Genomic DNA, 24071 nt, shown 5'->3' with positions numbered 1-24071 from the left:
ACTACTTCCTGTAATAAAAAATAAGGCACCCACACATGCTCCCTTCAGAAACCACACATGCTCACAAATATGGGATGGCACGCTGCCAAGCAACATTGCCAAAAAAATAATAACAGATGCAAGCCTCCATGACTATAAGAAATTGAAGCAAAACTTAATTTACTAAATCATATTTCAAAAAGTAATAAAAGCCACAAGGCTCTGTTTTGAAGATACTGAGCTGGCCTATGATATTTCACAATTTATCAAACAAGAGCCTCTACTCATCATTAGAAATCCAAATTCAATATTTTATTTTCATTCTGTATTACAGTGTACCACACCAGAGAGAAAGCCATTTTAGTGTACATACACATACACACAACCTTGAATCTCACTTCTACAAAGTGACATCTGTTTACCACTGATTCTAAAGACTAATCCTGAAGGAATTTTTCATCACTGAGTTTGAAGACTTGTTAACCCTTCTCTTAGTGACATATGCACGCACACAAACAAATCTCTTAGAAACACCTTTGAGTCTACCTTGCTTTTTAAATTTCAAAACTGCTCCATTTTTCAGGTCTACAGGGAAGCAGCAAGGTAATCCTCACAGAAGAATTAATTCTGTGGAAAGATTTTACAGCAAAGCAGTTGAGCAGTAGTGAATATATTTATGTTTTCTCACACAAGTTCTTGGTAAATATTTGCACTGATCCAGCTGATATATGTCACGGTCTATAAGGAAAATACATAGTACAAGAACTTTTCACAGATATTAGTGAAACATTATTGGGGGAATGCATGGTTCTTACCATGTGATCCACTTTTGTCCAGAAAATTGCTGAGGTTGAATAGTGTGTTTCTAGATGCCAAATACTGAATAAATCTCTAGGAGGGAATGAAAAGGAAATAATTAGTTATAATTTGTCCTTTAACATTGTCCTTTTATTATTTCATGACAAGCCCACAAGCATGTTTGCTTCTAGGTGAAAAACCATGGGAATAATATTATAATGAATCCCATGGTTTACACGTCTCTTGCCAACTTGAGTAATTCTGCCTGGAGTGGATACAGATGGCCTGGTTCACAAAAGGAGAATCTGTGATGCATCCTTCCACATTAAAAAAGGTCTTAATCAGACAGTAATCAGAGGGTACACTTTTGTGTGTAGTGATAAAGATGTAAGAGCACATTTTAAAATGCTCTAGGAGTGACTTTTATAAATAGATCCCAATATGCATATAGTTAACTGTGCAAGATAACTTAAAAACAAAACAAAAAATAGAATTTTACATATGGCTGCTATAATGAAAAGACTACACTGACTTTATAGAAATCCCCCAAAACTAATTTTGCTCAAAGAGGCAAAAAAGAATTAATACTTAATCATGATATATGTGTATGATACCATCACAGCATACAACAATGCCAGTATAATCTTAACATTTTGCAATACTCCATCAGCATCTGACTGCATCCCATCTAAACTGCCTATACTTACCCCCACATCCTTGACACAAGATCAAAAGTAAGTTACTCCTACAAGTATGCCAAGGCAAGTGATAAGTAATCCATATGAGAAAAAAATGATTTAAAATGGTTAAATAGGATTTAAGTCAGAGAAAGGAATTTAGAGTAAAATTCAAAATCTATAAACTCACACTTGAGGCTCCAAAATGATAAACTAGTGGAGACCTACTATGTAGGAAATAAACTAGTTATAAATAAGTAGAGAACTACACCACAGGAAAAAAGTGGCTGGCATAATATCTACACCACAGCAAAATCACTACCGTTTTCTAACTATAGGGAAGAAATTAAAATATTCTCTGAAGGATTTGGGGGTCCCTGCAGAAAAGGAACTATTAATCAGTTTTTCCTGGTATCTCTTGTAGGTAGCTACTTGGTTCAGCTAAAAGTGGAAGGAGATGCTACTGACACTGTTGCTGTGAAGATTCGTTGCCAAATCCTGTGGTTCCTGGTCATATCCTGCCAACCAAGGCCTTGGGAATAGGCATGGTGAGAGACAAAGACAACAGCCTAATCCCTAACCATCCCCATTCCCAATCTTCTTTCCAATAGAGATATCTTGTGAAGAATTCAAAGAGAAAAGAAATGAAAGGAGGAAAGTAAAACTGCAAAATATTTATTTAAAAAAATAACTCTATTTCTTTGGAACTACATAAAGTTTTTTGGGGGGAGGGCAGGGAAACCTCTTAAGTAGGAGATAGCATAAGGGCCTGGCTGCCAATCACAGTACTATACCAAAAGGCTTCAAATACTATCCCTAAACCAGAAAGAAAGGCATTAGTTTTACAAGTGAAAATATGAATCTGTATTTAAATTGATTAAAATGAAAGTCATATTTACTTTAAAACCCAATTTCTATGATTTGACTGGAAATTAGTTCTTTGAATACAGCGTACTTACCTCATTGCCATGAACCATTAAATGATGTGTTGTAACTAAGGCTTTGAACACAACCACCCAACTACTATTTGTTGCTCGCTCAAAAAGTGTATCAGCCATTTGGGGAATGTTGACATTTGTCTCATTTGTGGCCTGGATGAGATCTGTTTCAGAAAAGAAGAATAGCTACAGTCAAAACAGATATTATATTTGTTAAGACCATATCATTTTCAGTTACATATCAAATCTTTTCCCAGTCCTTAGTAAATGAGAAAGGTAATTGGACATGTGAAAATATTTCTTTCAACTACCTCTATTGAATTGCCTCTTAGCCATTAGATTGCAGTGTGAACCACTGAGATATGAAGATAAGGCAATTCACTAATGGAAGTTTTCTGCCAGGAATATGCTCTGCCATTTTTGTGTTAGTGATGCAAAGCTGAGATACATAATCCACAGGGCTGAGCTATTTTTCCCCAGTGATTTTTTCCCACTAACAGTGACTTCTGGGAGGGATGCACATGGAGTGGTGAGGGACGAAGGAGACACCCGCCTAGCCAGCCAGATCAGCCGAATCAACCGTGGCGATCAATGGGGTGACAGATCTCGCAGCCAGATCGCCCTCACATCCTAACAGTGATTTCTGATTGATTTCTCTTGTGCTTTTTGATGGCATGAGGTCTCTGGCAGTCTCAAGGAGCATTGGCTACCAGAACCACCAAAACTGGCCACCACTCACCTACGTGAAGGAGTGTGTCCTCTGAAGCCTCTGACTGACTGAGAGATAGAAATAACACTGAAAGGCTCTTCCCAGTGTACTACTGGCCATAATGGTGTGAGAAAACTTCCCTAGGGAAATTTGCCTCACACCCTCATTATATACATTTGTATCCTAGCTAAGACTTTTTTCTCCTAGCAGATCGGTTTTATTTTTTGCTTTCCTTATCAATTCAACAGCTGGCTTTTCGGTATGTTAACTTTCAAATTGGCTACATCTTTTATTATTTTTACTGATTTCTTTAGATGCCTAAGATTGTGAACTACCAGTTTGTGTGTGTGTGCATGTGTAAAGCGAACAACAAATATAATTTAATATTATAAGCCAAATGAAATAATAATAGTTACCAAATCATTCCACCTCATTTGTTATAACTGCTTTTACAGCAGCTATATTAGTGTACCTTTATCTTAAATGTAATGTTTATTTTTATTTCTTACACAGAGACCAGAAGAGCAATATTGATATTATAAGGTATACTACTGTGAAACCATTTAAACTGCTGGTTTAGGCTAACTGTTATGTTAGAATCAATTCATGCTCAGTATGATGGCATCTACAGAAGTGTTCATTTAGGAAATACTATAATTGCAAATTAGTTTGTGAGTCGAGATCAATATGGACTTGGAAATCAGTCTAATGGTTAGCCAAGACTCACTTTGTTTTCCTATCAGTACTCTCTTCAACTAGACGTTTTAGCTGCTGATCAATGGGATGGTACACTGAAGTCTCATAACCATGCAATTGGCTTTGTGAGAATTCTTCAAGCACATATTCTACAGGTTTACAAATTAAATAGGAGCAGGCAGAATTACTCTAGTAAACAGTGATATGCTCAAGAGCAGTGAACAGTTCCTAAAACAGTTGACACCTAAGTATAATATTTCTTGCAATTTGGAATATAGTATTTCAATGCACAGCTTGTATTATAAAACCAAGAGCAGCTACGGAAAATAAATTTATACCAACCCAAAACATTTTGCTGGCTGAAGCAAAGAATGAGATGGTGCTTCTGTTGCATTCCAAATACAAAAGCTGGCTAGACTGGCAACTGGGTCTCAGTCTGATCCCAGCAACAGGCCAGCATCATCCACCACCCCTGAGGGCAACAGATTAGCTTAAGGGGCACAGGGCAGGCCATGTGACGCACCCAACAGTGCCCTCCAACAGCCCAGTCACTGCTCAGCTGGCATCTGCTTACTGTCTTCCCACAACAAAAGCTGCAGTGGTAGGCCCAGCAGTTGCTAGATGAACAATGAAATGCATGTACCAAGCTAGAGAGAATTGCCAGGTGAGGCTTTGGAAAACACCCAGAGGACCTCTGTTTCCCAGCATCAGCTATCTGACATGGATATCTCTCTCTGCTAGTGGTAGGCCTGACTGAATTCTGGGGCTTTTATTCTTAGTAAACCAACTATGTTGCTGTTTGACTACTATCTGTGATTTAAAAAGAAAGGAAAATGAAAAGAGTTTCCTATAGGAAGAAAAATAATTGCTTTCTATCTGAAAAATATCTGTTTCCTCCAGTTGAGGAAGTCAGTATTATAGTGCATCCATTTACTGCAATTGTGTGATCAAGCAAAGGCAATTATTAATACTTAAAACCATGAACAATTGACAGATTAGATTATGTGGAGATCTTGACACCACAGTGTTGCTACCTACAGGGGAAGTAGATGAAGTAAGGGAAGTAATTCATTTTCAAATTAACTCACAATGCACCCCAACAAACAACCTGTCCATGGGCAATCTTGACTTCATATGGACAAGGGGAAAGCTCAACAATCCAGCTACAAGCAAAACAAGTGACCTATCCTAGTATGCCTTACTTATTCCAAGGAGAGACAATACAAAAAAATTAGGGACATTACTGCCAAGTCTATAATACACCCTGCCCTCTGTATCCACAGATTCTGCATCTATAGATTCACCCATCTACAGTTGAAAATATTTTTTTAAAAATCCAAAAAGCAAGCCTTTATTTTGCCATTTTATATTATTATTGTTAGTGTTATTATTTCTTACCTGCCTCTCCCCACTTATTGAGGTGAGGAACAAGAACAATTAACAGACAAACATTTGTTAGAAACATATTGGCTAAAATACACATCAGTTAAAAAAACAAACAAGATCTACACATATTAAAAAAAATAAGAACACCATATTACTAAGCCATTGTATATAAAGGGACTTTGGTATCTACAGGGAGTCCTGGAACCAAACACCAGGGGAAACTAAAGGCCAACTGTATTTCCTTACCTTTTTCTCCCTCCTTTCCATTATCAACACCATAAATTATCTCCTGGTCTCAATCTGTAATGAAGCAGTAGCAGCAGCAAGCAGCCACTGCCACCACACTTTGAAGACATGCATTGGAGGGAGTTCCATCTTTGGAGCTGGAGGAGACCCACATCCCAATAGGAAAAAAAATACTGCCTCAAGAAAAAAAAATAGATCCATGCAACAAGCTGTAAAGGCTAACATATCTGGATAACAGAAATCCTGAAACATCACTTCCTTCTCTGGACCTAAGAAGTGTTTGGCTTCAGGAAAAGAACAATACAACAGACAAAATATCCTGCCAGATTTGCTGCCCTGCAGAGATACTGCCATTCATCTGAGCAGGCAAATGGATATAATTCTGTCCAACCTAAGTATGGAGAAGTTAATTCAATTTGCAAATGCAAGCTCTAAAATGCAAACTTATCTAACTTCACTTTTTTGAACAAATGTGTGAACACAAATTAATTTACCCTACTAAATTCACACAGGTCTGAACACACACTAGAGAAAGTACCCTAAATGTCCTGAAGGTACCAGATCCTATCGATCTTGGAAGCTAAGCAGGATAAGCCCTGATTAGTACTTGAATCGGAAAACACTAACGCAGGGGTCGTCAGCCCCCAGCCTGCGGGCTGGATGCGGCCCGCGGAGGCGGTAGAACCGGCCCCAGCCCGGTCCTGCCGCCACCGCCTCCTCCACCTCCTCCTGCGCTGCCTTCCTCCTCCTCCACCACACGGAGGAGGAAGAGGAGGGCCGCGTGGCCTGGGGCAGAGGAAGCAAAGGGGGAAGCCCCGCACCACCCTCCCCGCCTCCCTGCGTGGGCCTGCGCTTCCCACCTCCTCCTCTGCCTCCTCTGCCCTGCCCCCAGGCCGTGCGGCGCATGGAGGAGGAGGGGGGAGCAGAAGGAGCAGAAGGAGGAGGAGAAAGAGGAGGAGGGGGGAGCAGGAGGAAGAGGAGGAGGGGGGAGCAGAAGGAGGAGGAGGAAGAGGAGGTAGGAAGAGGTGGTGAGTGGCCAGAGGCCTCAAGGTTTTTTAAATTTTTATTTTGGGTGCTTTTAATGCTAACAAGTCTCCCTTGCTTTGACAATGATAGTGTGATGATGATGATGATGATGATGATGATGATGATGATGATGATATGAGTCAGCTTGAGAGGCATGCAGGCACTGTTTCAGAAGCCGAGAGAGTGTCACCTTCCAAAGTGTGTTTTGGGTGCTTTTAATGCTAACAAGTCTCCCTTGCTTTGACAATGATAGTGTGATGGTGATGATGATGATGATGATGATGATGATGATGATGATGATGATGATATGAGTCAGCTTGAGAGGCATGCAGGCACTGTTTCAGAAGCCGAGAGAGTGTCATCTTCCAAAGTGACACTCTCTCCCTCCGGAGAGAGGTCTGGGGCCGCACGGGCCGAAAAGGAGCCTGCGGAAGTGGCCTGCCGCCTCCGCGGGCTCCCCCCAGGGCCCTTCCGGCCCCGGGCCTCTTCCTCCGGAGGGAGGCCTGGGGCCGCACGGGCCGAGAATGGGCCCACGGAAGCGGCCTGCCGCCTCCTGGGCTCCTCCACGGCCCTTGGAGCCCTTTCGGCCGAAAGGAAGAGCTGAAGGGAAGGGCCTGGGACGGGTGCCCAAGCCCTTCCCTTCGGCCTCCCTCCCCTTCGGCCGAAAGGGCCCCTTGGAGCCCGTTCGGCCAAAGGAAGGGACTGAGGAGGAGAGGGCGGGCACACGCCTCCTCCTCCCCGCGGGGCTTCGATGGAAGCTCCGCCCCCAGCATGCGGCTCCGCCCCAGAGGATGGGAGCTCCACACCTGGCATGCAGCCCCACCCCCGGAGGGTGGAAGCTCCACCCGCCCGGCTTCGGCCCCCCAGTTGTCTGAGGGACAGCAACCCGGCCCCCGGCTCAAAAAAGTTGCCTACCCCTGCACTAATGAATCCAGGTGCTGTGGGCTACATTTCAGAGGAAGGAACTGGTAAAACCACCTTTGAAGAGTCCTTGCCTAAGAAAACACTATGGAATTCATGGGGTTGCCATAAGTCAACATATGACTTGAAGGCACATACACACAGGGAAAGTGTGTATATTAGAGCAAATAATGTTCAAACCAGTGTGGTATAATGCTTGGAGAGCTGCATTATGATGCTGTAAACATGAGTTTGAATCCCCATTCCAGCACGGAATGTGGCCGCTAGCAGTAGGAATATCTAAACCATGAAACTTTGCTCTGTAGTTTATTAAGTATGTGAACCAGACAGAAGTTATCTCTCTTTTTCCCAGGGACAGAATCTATGGTTTGTTATATGCTTTCTTTCTCTGGCCTGTTGAAGAGTAAATAAGCCAGAGCATCAACAGTCCAGCATCTGTCAGATTTGGTTGGTGCAATAATCATGAAGCATAGCTCTATCCACCATTAAGGCACTCCTGATGCAAACAGGGTGATGAACAGTATGCACTGGCACCCTGCTTATTCACAATAAACCAGTGTTCCTGCAGTACTCTGGGTTAGCATGCCCAAACTTGTCCTTAGAGGGACCTTGCAAAGAAGATTTCTGTTACCAGCATACAAAGATCTGTCCATCAAAGGCTAGATTAAGCAGAAAGTTGCCAAATTCCTCACTCATAAGAACTGAGACTCCTGGAAAGGAAACTATTTGCAAGGTTGTTTCCTGAAAATGGAACACTGGATCTACCTTTATTGTTTGAGCCAATTACTACTCATTCTTCATTGACACTAGATAAGGTGAACAAGAAATTTTAAGATTTAACATGAAGAAAATAACAAGCATTTGGCCAGCATGATGTAATAGTTTGACTACTGAACTGTGATTCTGGAAACCAGGGTTCGAATTCCCACTCAGTCAGGGAAACTCACTGAGTGATTTTGAGCAAGTCACATTCTCTCAGCCTCAGAAGGCTAAGGAAAACCTCCACTGATCAAATCTAGCCAAGAAAACCCTATGATAGGTTTACCTTAGGATTGCTATAAGTTGGGAACAACTTATGATGGGTTATGAGCAAGTGCAAACGAGACAAGATGATGATCAGACAAAGGGAATTCAGTAACTGAAAAGCAAGAGGTAGAACAATTTTAAATAAGAACAAGATCAAGGTAGTGGCCAAGAGAACGAGTGGGTGAGTCAAAACAGAGCTTGAGTCTAAAAGAAGACAAGAAAGAAAGAAAGTGTGAGATAGTGGGGTCACTGAAGTCATCCCCTTGAATATTAAAATCACCCATAATAAGGGTTTTCATCTGAGAGAAAAAAAGTCAACCAAGAATCAAAATCTGAAACAAAAGTTGAAACAGGGCCAGGCAGATGATAAATGAATGCAACCCACATGTGCAGAAGCAAGAAGAGTCTCACAGCATGGAGAAATAAAGAGAAAGTTGGTGGAAAGGAAAAAAGCTGGAACTGGCACAACAAGCTAGATAACAGAAGACCCTGTCAACCCCCACCCCAACCCTTCTCTTATGGCGACTAGTATGGGAAAAGGAGAGGTCTTCCAGTGAGAGGACACAGGGATGTAGCTAGGATTTTAGGAAGGGGGGGGTCCAGAGTAAGTGCCACCATTATAACGGGGCTTGGGTGCAGTGGTGCAGCAGCACACACCATTCATTTTTCTAATGGAAGGGGGGGGTCCGGACCCCAAGAAATCCCCCCCCCCTTGGCTACGTCCCTGGAGGACAGCTGAAGTGGCAGTGTCATGGGCAGGGAGCCAGGTTTCAGTGAGAGCAGGAAGGTGAACGTCCCATAGAAAAAGAGATTATGAACAGCAGTGGCTTTGGGAGCAATTGAGCAACAATTCCATGAAACCCCCCCTCCAAAAGGGAAGCTAAGAAGAAGGAACGCAATGTATCGGAATTAAATTAGGAGAAATAGAAGAAGCAGGAGCCTTGGCAAAGGAGGGAAAGAGAGAGAGAGAGAGAGAGATATTAGGAGTTATGAATGAGGGATAAATATAACCAAAGAAGAAAATAGATAGCTTACACAGCAAGATGGGTAACAGTGAGTCCACTAACAGTAAAGTCTAGTTCTAGATATCTAACAGAAGGCAAATCCAGAATTTTCCTTGCAGAGGGAATTAGAACATTTTTATATGCCAACGCCCAAGATGGCAATGATGGTAAAAGGAAAACAAAACCCAGGCCTGAGTTTGCCAAAAGACCACTATAAGTCAGTCAAGATGAAGGTGTTAAAGCAATACTGGCCTAATTTTATACCCACAGCACCCAAGAAAGACACAGCTGGGCATGGGAAGGCAATACCTGCTCATGAGTTTGCCAAGAGGCAGCAAAAAGCTGGTCAGTAGGCCTCAGGAGGAGATAGTATATGTTCTGTCCTGCTTGTATGCTAATGCACAATTTCAGAAATACTGCAGCAATGTCAACCTAATCTAAAACTTCAGTTTTAGGGACCATCATGGTATCTTGTATTTATAGCAAAAAAAAAAAAAAAAAAGATAGCCATGTAAGAAACAAATTAACAGGTATGATAGAAAATGATGAATATAATTGTCCCTCCACATTTGAGGCTTTGACATTTCTGGATTTGACTAATATGTTCCCTCTAGGAATCCCTTGGAACTTCTGTGCAACTCTGCTAGATGCTGACTATAGAGTTTCTCTGGAGGACCTTGAGATTCCTAGAGAAAAAAAATATTCTCTAGGGATTTGTAGGTCCTCCAGCATGAACCTACAGTTAGCCTCTGTCAGTTGTTGACCAAAGAATTGCACTGGAGGACCTAAAGATTCCTAGAGAGGTGTTTTCTTCGGTAAATTAAATAGTGGTATTTTATTTGTGGATTTTCCACTTTCACGGTGGTCCTGTGCCCTTAACCCCAGCGAAGGTAGAGGGCCCAGTGTAGCTCTATAACATGACATTCAAACATTGTGCTAATTTGGTTTCCTATTCTTTCTTTTTTTTTTTTTACCCCCTTTTCAATAAAGTAAGTGACTGGCAAGACAACGTGGGAATTTCCAAGCCTCTAGCAGCTGCCAGAGCATCTAAAACTTTTAAATACTGAAGCATAGGTTGAGTTTGCCTCAGCTGACCTCTGCACTGTGCTGTTGACTAGCCTGCTCTCATGCATCCCTTCTCGCTTTTGCTTTTTCTGTGCAGGAAGTATAAATAGCCATTCCTTTTTACCAATGTTTAAATTATTAGGAATTGTTGTGTGATGCTCTTTCATAGTTATCACTACTCAGTTTATTGACAGAAGCTTGTTTTCAGTCAATCCAAACCACCTGGTTTCAGCCTTCTAGATCTTCAGTACCCTCTCATTCCAGGTCTCCTGTACGATTCTTCCAACAACTCCTCATGAGACATATAATGCAGACCCTTGTTACTCTATAACAGTGCAGCAATAAGTTATACACAGTGTGTGTGTGTGTGTGTGTGTGTCTCCTATATGCATTTTTGGTGCTACTATTGAAGATTTAAAAACTGATAATACTGTCTTATCTGTTTATAATCTTTGTTTATAATCCTTAAATTTCTAGCTCTTCCATTTGAAGTATCACAACAATGTTTCTGTACAGTAGCTTAATAATATTATTGCATTGTTTTTCATTGTAAGCTACATTAGCACCTCTCTCTTCAAATGGAAAATGGAATATGAAAGTACTCTGTTAAATCCCAGTGCACATCTAACAGTTCATTCTAATAATTTATTTCTTAACATAGATCACTTGTAGTTACACAGAGAATTTCAGCATACTATTCAGCAAGAGTTAATGTAACAGATCAACCCACATTTGTCTGACATATGTAAAGCTTTTCCAGTTGTTCATATGCAGCTCCTGATCTGCTATGATACCTAGATCATTTTCATATGCATGGCTTGCCAAGGTAGATATCCCACAACCACACTTCCATCTCTGATTTTTTTTGTACCTAATTTGTGTACAAAATGTGGGTTAGATTTTCAAAATTAGGGCTATTTGATACCATGTTGTTGTTTTCTGAAATAGTGTCCAACTCCACAGTAAAATGATGACTTTAGATTTGCCTCCATTGAACTTAATTTTATTAGTTTTGCTTGGGTATTTCAGCATGTCAACATCCATTTTAATCTTAACTCCTTTTTCTCCTCTCTTAATTGTCTCTCCCAATTTTGTGTCATTTACCTAGTCCATGGATTTGTCTACAAGAAAGGGCCAGCTATTCTGCAATATCTCTTTTGGAATAGAATAGTGGTGTCTTTTTATTTTTGAGTTTTTGGTAAAATGGTATTCAGTCCTGGTTTAAAATGGAGTACTACCAAGATACAAGTTGGAAGATCTATCATTGTATAAAGATGTAGAAGAAGGAAGTGACACAAGCCTGTTCTTTCCACACTTGCAAATTATACAGACAAGGTACATTAATTTGAGGAGGGGTCTGCTTTTTATGTAGGCAAGACTTGGGACTGTGCACATGTGAGCTCACAGGCAAGAAGAACTGACAAAAGAGCAGGCACCACATAAAATTAATGGAACATCTGTAGTTTGCAAATGTCAAAAGGTGAGGCATTGAAAAGTGGGAATGTCCTGTATATGGATGATTAAGAAAGTCTCTAATGGTTTCACTCACTGCTTATAATTAAACAGTTCTTGCAGACTTTAGAGGCATGCTATGTAAGTCAAATACAGGAGCTGTCCTTTGTATTAAGTTCTGAAATTTGTAGCAATGGATTCATATAGTAGATTTTTTCAATGGAAATATTATAGCCCCATTGTCACTTTATTTTCCTTAGGGAGCTAATGGTTTTTGATAAGTCGTGGTTCTATTTACAGTGTTAAATTTGCTTTCATTATATTTTTGACTGGTTAGTTAAAAAGCTGTGTGTGTAGATAATGGCTTCTGGTCAAAAAGCTAATTTATTAGATCAACCAACAGTCACATAATAAACAGTTCTTTTTACCTAAGAATGAGTCCGTTGGCAATCATCTGAGATGAGATCAAGGGGATACACAAACAAGCGATGCTTATGGAAGAGCACTTTGAGGGCAGAACCGTGAAGTCACCCACAACAAACAACCACTAATTGGCTGCTGGCTCTCTTGGAGTCACGCTACACTATTATTTCATTTTTGCTTTTCAATGTACTATTATGCTGACCCATTTTATACAAATTCAGAAGTTCTTGGCTGCATCTACACTGCAGAATGAATGCTGTTTGACACCATGTTGACTGCCATAGCATGATGCTATGGAATCCTGGGATTTGTAGTTCTGTGATATATTTAGCCTTCTTTGTCAGAGATCCCTAATGCCACAACAAACCACAAATCCCAGGATTCCATAGGATGGAGCCAAGAAAGTTAAAGGGGTGTCAAACAGCATTCATTTTGCAGTGTGGCAGCAGCCCTTATGTGAACATCCAAAGTCTGTAGAAGCACCATTCACCTTCAAAGGAGGAAATAGTACAGTAGTTATATTAAGGCACTTTCCCCATTCAATCTCAGTTTAACAGTGAAAGCCAGTGTATACAATCAGCAGAATGGAGCACAGAGTTTCTCTCAGAGCAGTAATTCCCATACTTTGTTTCTCCAGGTGTTTTGGACTTCAACTCCTAGAAGCCTTAGCCAGCTTGGCCAACAGACAGGAATTCTGGGAACTGAAGTGCAAAACATATGGAAGACCAAAGTTTGGGAACCACTGTCCTAGAGTATGAAATATTGGTTTGCAAGTAGGATGAGGAGAAAGTTTTATGACTGAATGTTTTCGTAAAGGTTTGTCGTTGTTGTATACCTTCAAGTCATTTTTGACTTACGGTGACCCTAAGGCAAACCTATCATGGGGTTTTCATGGCAAGATTTATTCAGAGGAGGTTTTCCATTGCCTTTCCTGGTGGCTGCCTTGGTGGCACAGTGGTTTAACACCTATACTGCAAAAACTCACTCACAAACCACAAGGTTGTGGGTTCAATACCAGCCAGGAGCTCAGGGTCGACCCAGCTTAGCATCCTTCTGAGATCGCTAAAATGAGTACTCAGTTTGTTGGGGCTTACACATTGTAAACCACGCAGGGGAGTGCTTAAGTGCACTGATAAGCGGTATAGAAATGTACTTGCTATTGCGATTCCCTTGAGGCTGAGAGCATGTGACTTGTCAACATAACTCAGCAGGTTTCATGGCCAAGCGGGGAATCAAAACCTGGTCTCCAGTCACAGTGCAACACTGCAATTCTTGCATGCAGAAAAGTACAGCTTTTCTCATGATGTACTATCTTTCTAACATGCAGATACTTTATTACTGTGGAGGTAATATTAAAACTCCACCCCCAAAGCTTACTATTATCTAGGAAAAGCTTTAACACTTGATACTGCTAATTCTATAAACCAGCCCCTATTAGCTGACCTTTGCCTCTTAGACTCCCTCCAAATTCTTAATATGCAGATGACAATATTACTGTACCTTTAGACGACTACTGTAAAAATTAGTGAGGAACTATGTAAAATACCTGAACACTTAATAGTTACACTGTGTGTTTCATAAATATGAACTGACCGTGTTGTTAGTTGGAATAGTAACTCTTGTTTAGCAAACAGGAACTCTACTGCAGTTCACATGGACTAAAATGAAATGACTACAGTTTATCATGTAGGATAACCCCACAGATAACTCCACAGTGGCCCTCCACAGGTAACCTGACTGCAACTTCCATCAGCCATGAAAAGCATAGCCAGTGAGGACTGCAAGGAGATTCAACACCATTCAGAAAGCTTTGGGCATTCTAGTTTTGAGGCTGCATCTGTACTGCAGAAATAATCCAGGTTGATACCACTTTAACTGCCATGGCTCAATGTTATGAAATTCTGGGAATTGTGAGACATTTAGCCTCCTCTGTCAGATAGTTCTGGTGCCACAATAAATTACAATCCCCAGAATACCAGAATATTGAGCCATGGCAGTTAACGTGGTGTCAACCTAGATTATTTCTGTTATGTGGATGCAAGCTGAGTGACACTGGCATCCCAGGTAATTATAAATGAGAAACAATGAAAGCCTTAACAGTGATTACAAATCCGACTCTCATCTGCAGTCTAATCTCTGCTGAGGCCTTTCAATCACTCCTAAGTGTAACATATATAAAATAGATTGGTTGCATAAAATGTTTTACAGACAATCTATAATTGATCATTTCTCCAGAGAGGTAACTATGGTACTTTGAAGCAAAGGCACCAGCAGAAGGGGAGAAAGAGAGAGAGAGAAAATGTTGAGTTACTTTAGATTAAGAAATGTATTATGCTTGAGTTTTCATGAACTCTGAAGTGAATGTTACTCCCTGAAACCTTTCATCATAACAATATCTTTAGAGGAGTCATAATGGCAAAAGTGGGCAAGAAAGGGGGATATACCATTTGTTGATGATCAACACCTCAGCTAATATCTATGTTTTAAATCCTGCTGCTTAGAACTGGGAAGTGAAAGTTTTCCAGGTGCTTTTCTGACCAAAAGAATTCTACATACGAAAGAGGGGAAGAAGACAACTAGATCAGCCATTGGTCTTATTCAGCATGTCTCTTCTTATATTCTTCCAAGATGCCCAAGAAACAATTATTTTGAACTGACAAAAAGCATAAGATTACTTAAATGACTCATGTGCTATTTCCACCTATAAATAGTTGGAAATTTGTTATTGGTGTGATAGCAATGAAAATAGCTTTGTTGTAATAAGGATAAGAAGAAAAGAGAAGAAGCTAAGGATAACAGTTAGGTTATGATTAAGGAGAAGCAGGAAGTCTTTTTATTTTTAAGAGGGAGAGAACAGTTGGGGGGGTAAGGGGAGTTACTTTAATGTGGGTTTTTTTAAGTGTGTGTGTTTTTGTGTTTATCTGTGTTTATGTTCTGCCTATTGTGAAATTTTGAAGAGATAACTTCTCTATCAATCCACAAATCATCATTTGAATTTCAGTGTCATTTCATTGCAAATCTATCATTTTTTCCTAACACAGTTCACACTTCACAATATATAAATAGGACCATTATACACAGAGAAGCACAATTTTGCCATGCATTGTCTGGGTTTTATTTTCACTCCTTTCCAATCACAAAGGGTGCTTTTTGACTAGAAGAAATTAAACCACAGTACATTCTGAAGAAACAATCAATTTCTTCATGTTTAGATATTACAAAGCAGAAATCAAGAGCCTTGCCCAATCTTCTTGTTCTTGTTGTGTGCATTCAAGTCATTTCTGAACCTAAGGCAAGCCTATCACAGTGTTTTCCTGGCCAATCAGAGGAGGTTTCCCATTGCCTTCCTCTAAGGCTGAGAGAGTGTGACTTGCCCAAGGTCAACTAATGGGTTTCCATGGCTGAGTAAGGATTCAAACCCTGGTCTCCAGAGACATAGGTCCAAACACACTGCAGAAATAATCCAGTCTGAGACTGCTTTAACAGCTCTGGCTCAGTGCTAGTGAATCCTGGGAATTTTAGTTTATTGTGGCACCCTTCCAACAAAGAAGGGTAAACGTCTCACAAAACTACAGTCCCCAAAATTCCCTAGCATTGCACTAGGGCAGTTAAAGTGGTTTCAAACTGGATCTTCTGCAGAACCATAGTCCAATACTCAAACCACTACATCACACTGGCTCCTTGAAGTCTTACACGGACAGGAAAACCCCTGTTCTACAAAACTTTGATAAAAAGATTCCACAAATAACTGGCAAGCTTTTGCCTATTTATACACTAAAGACATATCAAGGACAGCTGTTTCCATAATATTTCCTTTATATTTTTCTCTGTCTGTTCTGAACTCTTAGTCACATACTGGCAGAAAATGTAGATTGAAGCAGACACCTTTGAGTTCCATGCTGAACCAACCAAGATCCACACACTATCCTGCTTCTCAATTTCAAGCAAATGTTCCACCTTAAAAAAAAACTTAAGCAAGATGCCTGGTAGTGCATGCCTTGATTTTTAAGGAGTGTGATTCTCATTAAAAATAAGATATGCAGCCCCCCACGTCCTGTTAATAAAGAAAAAGGCAGAAATTTTGCTATCACTATGGCAAACTGGGCAGTGGTAGAAAACAGGGTAGAAGACATTAATGTTAAGGGAAAACATGCAGCCTGTGATTTGTCCACTTGATGTTGATACTTGATGCCAACAGGAGAAGCAGCTTCATAACCTTGAATGCTTCTAAAGCTGTTTTGCCTTGCTACTCATAGTAAGTTTCCATTTTTTAAAAAAACAAACAAAACCAAGCAGTCTCTTCTTTGGGTTTTCAAAGTAATATAGGTATATAACTAGATACAAGCTGATTTTTTTTAAAAGGCTACTGCTTGTGGACTTATCTGCAGACTCAGCTATAAACCCCTCGCCATATGAGATTTACTTCCTACATTATTATTTTAGCATGAAAATATTAACAAATCTGTGTTAGGTGCAACTAAGAACTCCCTTGTTTAAGTAGCTGCGTCAGTTCTCCCTCAACCTCACATGCATGAAATCAGGAGACCAGTCTTTCTAGTGCAGTGATTTTCAAATTTTGGTTCTCCAGATGTTTTGGACTTCAACTCTCAAAAGTCCTAGCTGACTTGACCAACAATCAGGGATTCTGGGAGCTGAAGTCTAAAACATCTGGAGGACCATAATTTCATGCTCTATAGTGAAGGGAAGAGACTTGTCTTTTTAACATGTATGGAAGCATATATTTAAATTAGACATATATAAATTAAGACCAGGTCATCTGAAGCAGCTTTCAGTTTTTAAATGATCGTTAGGACAACTCCTGGCTCAACTTTCCCAGTATCAGAAAAACATTTAACTGATATTCTTACTCAATTCTTTATTTTGAAGTCACACCCCATATTTCTGAATGACAGCAACAAAACTTACCACTACAAATAAAACTATTATGGTTGAAATGCTCCTTCACACACAAGAAATAAGGCGTTAAGATATATAAATTTCACTGGTCCCAAACACACTACAGAAATAATCCAGTTTGAGAATACTTTAACTGCCCTGGCTCACTGCTAGGGAATTCTGGGAGCTGTAGTTTTGTGAGACATTTGGCCTTCTCTATCAGAGAGCTCTGGTGCCACAATAAATTATAATTCCCAAGATTCCATAGAACTGAGCCAGGACAGTTAAAGCAGTCTCAAACTGGATTATTTCTGCTGTGTGTTTTGGACCCTTGTCACTTTCAGCTCATAAACCATGCAAAGAAGTTGCAGGAGAAGCTGGGAATAAGAACCAAGCAAAAATCTGAAATTGTCATTGCAGACGGGGAGCCCTTTCATACTACCCATATAGCACTATGATTCTACTATGTCTGCTGTGGCTGCATAATAAGGGGTGATGGAGGCATGACACATAAAATGGAATGATAGCACTATAACTGTGTAGTTAGAAAGAGCTGTAAAGCATCCTTATGTTCTATGACCAAGTCTAGACACTTCTTTATCTTGTTAACCTGTCCAGGTTCAGTTGATTCTGGCAGATATGAATAAATCAGGCACATCAGGTTAAACAGGAACAAAGGTGACAAAGTCCTCAAATCCCAGCACAAACAGTATTAATCCCATAATCAAATGCCACTCAAAATGCCAATAAAGATTTTGCATTGTTTCCAGTGAATTAAGTGATCTCTGACATCTCTATACATCCAGTACAGCTTGATTAATTCTGTTACAAAGTTTCAAATGTCAACCATAGATTCTCCTTCAGATGCCCCTAGTTTATCAGACGCTTTCCTGAACTACCTCAACCTGACCTCTTCTGCCTCTTTATCAGAATTATTAATGTCTGAATCCTATGCTGACCTCTTTTTGGCTGTTAACCAAGAGGCTTCTTTTTCAATTAATGTGGCTTCTCAAATTACTTTATGCATTTCTGGCATAAACACTTAATAATTTTAGCCAGTGTTGGGCCGGTTCTGCTAATTTATCATCAAAGTTCTGTTTTCAGCCACAGGAAAAAAAGCAAAATATGTCCTTCAGAAACAAGAAAATATTAATTATTACCAAAACAGCAATAATTGCAACAAATAAGGGAGATAGACAAAACGATAATAAGTGTCTTGCAGGAGTCCCGAGTGAACAGAATCCACCTGCCAAGCCATATCATCCTATACCGAACGTATGACCTCTGGTTTTACAGGAGGTCTATCAACAAATATTGCAATAGGTGATTCAGGTGTGAGCCGGAATGATTCCTCCTCAAATCATGTTGTTGTTGTTAATTGCCCTTGACTCAACTTGGACTCATGGCAACCCTGTGGATGCAACATTTCCAAGACGCCTTGTCCTCAACCTCTCTGCTCAGGGCCTGCAGGTTCAGACTCATGTCCTCCCTGAATGAGCTAACCATGTGGCATGTGGTCTTCCTCTCTTTCTTCTGCCTCCCACCTTTCCTAGCATCATTGTTGTTTCTAATGTTTTATTTTTTCCCTGGCCAAAGTATAAGAGCCTCATTTCAGTCATCCTTCCAGAGATAGTTCGGGCCTGACCTGTTCTAGAACACATATATTTGTCTTCTTAGCCTTCTGCAGGATCCTCAGCACTCTTTTCCAGTGCTACATCTCAAATGAGTTCATTTTCTTTCTGTCAGCTTTCTTCACTGTCCAGCTCTCACATCTGTACATAGTGATGGGGAATACAATAGCTTGGACTATCCCCACTTTAGTGTTCAGAGTGATACCGTTACACTTTACAATCTGCCCTCCCCATTCCTAATCTACTTATTCTTGACTTCAGACACCATTCCAATCAATATTTCATCCAAGGTATGGGAATTCTTTGTCTATTTCTCTGCTTTCATTATCTAAGGTAAATTCTTGTAGATCTTCCGTGGTCATTATTTTTGTTTTCTTAATGTTCAACAGTAAGCCTACCTTGGCACTTTCCTTCTTGACCTTCTACATTACTCCAGGTCTTTGTTGGTTTCTGTTAACAATATTGTGTCATCTGCATCTCTTAGGTTTGTTAATGTTCTTTCCTCCAATCTTCACTCCTCCTACCTGTGAGTCTAAGCCTGCTCTGCATATGATATTTTCTGCATACAAGTTGAATAAACAGGGTAATAGTATTTGGCCTTGCCTGATCCCTTTGCCAACTGGGAAATTCTGTTTCTCCATATTCACTTCTGACATTTGTCCTGAGTAAAAGTTACACATCAGGTCAATCAAACGTAGTGGCACCCCAGTTCTTTGAGAACATTTCATAGCTTTTCATGATCTATGCAGTCAAATGCTTTGCTGTAGTCAATAAAACATATGTAAATTTTCTTTTCAATTTCTCCGGTACAGTCCATTATCCATCATAGAGCCATAATCCATCATGTCATAGAATTCTGAAGACCTCCTTTCCACAAGTCACATAATAGTTTGAACAATGCATAGGCCCTGGCTCCAGAGTTTACTCAAGTCACCCTTGGACACGCTAAAGAGACCACTTCTGATTCATCCATAGACCCATCCATCTGCAGAGAGAGTCCTCAACCTGACATGCCAATAGGAAAGAACAAAAAGTCACCCACTGATGAACCATTTACCTCACAGCCCAGAAAGAACCAGTCTCCTTGGGAGTAAGAGGCCTTTTCAAAAGCAAGTGAAGGACTCCACAATAGGGTGACTAATAAGTTACAATGGGTCTCAATGGGATCTCAGTAGAGATGCAAAATTTTCAGAAATGTTGAAGCCATAGGGGGAAAAATGATTTCTTTTTTTTTCCAGAAAAAAAATGAAATTTTCAGAAAAGTTGAAAAATACAATATTAGAACTCTTTACACATTGAAAGTCAGTTTGCTCCTTTAAAAACATAAAATGTATTATATATAATTTGTATGGCAAAAATTTATCACATGTTATATTAAACACAATCAATTCAAACAATATATACAAATTGAATTTTTAAAATTTTTATTTTTTGTAATAAACAGCTACAAAGTCCTGAACTGTAAGGAACACCGTTGGTTTTGCTAGTTAATTAACTGAAGGTGCAAAAAAAAAAAAAAAAAAAAAAAATGGAAGAAACTATCAACATAAATAAAACAAAACTTATTTTGTGTTTTCTAGTTCTCCACAGAGTCAAAGAGACATAAAGCACTCTTTCCCATGAAAAGAGCTGAGATAAGGAAACAAAGATCAAAAACTGCAACGATGAGACGTTGTACATCATCTTACATAAAGTGTTCCTGTTAAACAGTTTTAGAAATAATTTGGGAGGAGTAAATATATGAACACCCTGCATTAAACATTTACTCATCACTCTAAAAGAATATATTCCACAATCTATTGTGTGAGAGTTTCCCCCAGTTTTCTTCTGCAACAAAAGGCTTTTTTAAAATGGGAGAAAACAGTTTCCCACCCCCAAATTTTTTCTGTTCTTTTCCACTGACAGTGGAAATGACAGCAAGACAAAAGCAGCAAGGAAAGGAAAAGAGGGGGGAAAGGTGGCAGTGGTGACAGGAGGAGAAGACTACTACCTTCATATTGCCTCTGTTCTGATACAAGCAGTTGTCCAAAGCAGATCTCCCATAGTTTCTTGGCTTCACAGACCCCATCCCCTACCAGGCATTTGGGAAAGAGGAAGCATTGAGCCAACAGTCTTATCCTCCTGACATATTCTGTGTAAGCATAAAGTATGTAAGTCAAACCAGCAGTTACACTAGCATAACCACTCCCATCAGATCTTGACCTGAGCTTCCAGCTAAGGTCAGTTAGCTGATAGAATAATACAGGTTCTTAGCCTTGTGCAACCCAGCTCCTATTTCCTGACTGACTTCCTATGCTACTGACTTCAAGATACCAGGTGATACCTTGTTCCTATTATCAAGCCTGCCTTTGTATTCGTAAGTGGCTTCGTTTCATGACTCTGCTATTTGACCATGGCTACCTTTGGGCTGCTTCATCCTGTTTGACCTCGGCTTTTCCTAAAGACCCTTCATTTCTGGATTGCCCTGATACCTGCCTGACACTGTGATTTGTGTCATGGCTTGCCTCTTAGTCCGAAGCACAGCTTCCCCTCAATTCCTGGGCGGCGTCAAATCAGGACCAGATCTATCAAATCCTAAAATTATAAACAGAATGCAGATCTGACTGCCCAGTGTTAGAGATTTTGCCACTGTTGCATGAGTATCCAAGTGTGGTGCTCTGTCTACAGTAATAAATATTAAGCATTCACTCCCACCAAGTAAAGAGGAAAAGATGCACATTATCTGCTCTTTCTGGTACAGTACTTCCTATTAACACCTGCTGGATCAGTTTATTTCCTCTCCCTATAACATATTGATTGACTTGAGCTATTTCTTGGTTGATCAGTCTATACTCTAACAGAAAATCTGTTTCATTTATACAACCAAGTCTACTGAAAACTTCACAGTTCTAAAATACTGAGATATTTTAAATTAGAAAGCTCCATGTTCCAACTTTGATCATTATGCAGAAAGCACATAGTGTGATAAAATTCAGATTATCTGTACAGAGAATTTTACACAGACTAAATATCTACCATAATTACTGGGGCTGCCCATGAGACTACCAGTTTGCTTTCAGACCCAGTTCAGATCAGATCACTCTAGATTCAGATCATATCTACTCTAGATTATTCAGACCCTGCGGTGGCAAGATTCAGGAATCTAGATTGCCAGTTCTCTTCCATTAATGTGCACTGGAAAACTCAAACAACTATAACTCCATCCATCTCCATGAAATGTTAGGACCCCTAAAGAGAGAATTAAGTGAGTCTAATTTCAGACCAATTACTCCAGAGGTTTTTGTGCTAGTAATCTGTAACATTTGTTGTTTTTCAAAATGAAAACAAACAAACAAAAAACAACTAACCAACCAAACCAGCACCAAGAACAATTTTTAAAAGCTGCTATCTAGTGACTATTTATTTCACACTGCTTTTGCAATATCCCCTCAGAGCATCAGTCCACTATGACCTTTATCATTTAACTAAGGTATATGATATTTAAATACTGGTGTACTTGAAGGAGGGCTTTTTGTTCTTTATTCTACCAATAAATCAACCTGTGATATCAATTACATGGCATAAGAATGTACTGAGGTGGCAAGATCATGCGTTATTTATTACCACCAGTGAACCCCCCCCCCCCCCCCCATGATCCCAATGCTTCCCTTAATGCATCTGGTGCTCTGGACAAGTATTAGAAACCTCCCTCCCCTGCTCCACCCCATCTCTGCAAGACTTGCCCACCAAAACTTCAGGAGTGGGAGGATGAGAACTGCTGCCCCCATCACTCTTTCTTCCAGCCTTTATAGGTACTGCCTGGACTCCCTGAACATTTCTTTTGCCTCTACTTCTTCGGTTTCTACTTTACATTTTAAGACGTTGCAGTAGACTGCTAGTGTAATTTTCAACCCCATACTCATTTACTGTTTACAGTGATACAGACAGTAATCCTGGGATCTGCTTTGACACAGGGATGCAGCCAGGATTTTAGGAAGGGGGGGTTCCAGACTAAGTGCCACCATTATAATGGGGCTTGGGTACGGCGGTGCAGCAGCACGCACCATTCATTTTTCTAATGGAAGGGGGGTCCGGACCCCAAGAACCCCCCCCCTTGGCTATGTCCCTGTTTGACCTTTTGTTTCAACTTCAGCTCAGAACACTGAGCACCTATAATGCTCTACTATGTTAAATATATTTGATTATTTGAGCAGAGTATTTATTCAGCACCTCATTTTCTGAAAGACCATGCAATGCTGAATCATGATATACTTTCCCTCACCATTAATTATACATATCTCAAGCAAAAGCAAAATGGCTCCTCCTCTATCCTCTTCTAGATCGGGCACAGAGAAATGATCAAATAATAATTCTCAAACTGAAACCTGAATAATAATCCAACCTCCTTTAGTTCAGTGACCAATACAAAAATTATGATCTAGCCAACTATCCCACTAAACAACTTGATTTTAGCATCATTAAAAAACAACAACACCTGTTATACTCATTCTACCATTGTTTTTCATGAGTTCAGTGACAACAAATCCATCACTCCTAAATCTCAACATTAAAAAAGGAAGAGAGAAAAAAAGCAACCAAGCAACCATTCTATACTATTTTCTCATCAAAGTTCTACTAGGGCACAAATTATGGTTCCTCAGTTCTACTCTCAAGCCAAAAATTGTATCTTGGCTCTTCATTATCAACACAGCTTTGTATTCCGAGATTCCAAAACAGCCATTCATAAAATGTTAGCTTCAGTGATCTGTTTACTTTGCTCTCATGTGTCCCCTATAGAGAAGTGGGAACTCTGGAGAATTTCTATATCAAGTCCAAGTAGCGTACCTTACATCATGTGTGCATCCATTTTGTTATGTACTTGCATTTTTCAACTGGTTACAATTTGGCAATTTAAATTTTAGTGCTGTTTTCTGAGTTACATGCTCTACCAAATGCATTATAAATATATAAACCAGGACATACAAAAAAGGAACCAATGCTACAAAATACTATATACATTTGTTGTTGTTATTTTCACCACTACAAACAACTTTTAAAATCTCTCTCTACAGCATCAGTTGTCCCCCCCCCCCCCCCCGGAATATCACACTCAGCTACTCTCCCTTTAGAAATACGAGAGAAGATGAGTGTAATCTCCAATTGCTAAAATCTATTTTCATTATATAGCAATCATATTGAGCAGTTTCATTATCTTTACT

General features: G+C 40.0%; 1 protein-coding gene across 1 annotated transcript in view; it reads right to left on the bottom strand.

Moving 5' to 3' along the window:
* Positions 1–24071, bottom strand: part of LOC149311338 (clathrin coat assembly protein AP180-like) — a 95266-nt gene that overhangs the window by 64439 nt on the left and 6756 nt on the right. Inside the window, exons 3-4 of the mRNA XM_089530831.1 lie at positions 2414–2556; positions 795–870 (exon numbers count right to left, since the gene is read on the bottom strand). Coding sequence (XP_089386957.1) covers positions 795–870; positions 2414–2556 — 219 coding nt within the window. The remainder of the gene's footprint in view (positions 1–794; positions 871–2413; positions 2557–24071) is intronic.

This window comes from Sceloporus occidentalis, unplaced genomic scaffold (assembly GCF_023333645.1).
Source record: "Sceloporus occidentalis isolate IW3139 unplaced genomic scaffold, rSceOcc1.0.p SCAF_6, whole genome shotgun sequence".
Taxonomy (NCBI): Eukaryota; Metazoa; Chordata; class Lepidosauria; order Squamata; family Phrynosomatidae; genus Sceloporus; species Sceloporus occidentalis.
Note: the sequence above shows the minus strand (reverse complement) of the source record. Positions and strands in the feature narration are given on the sequence as shown.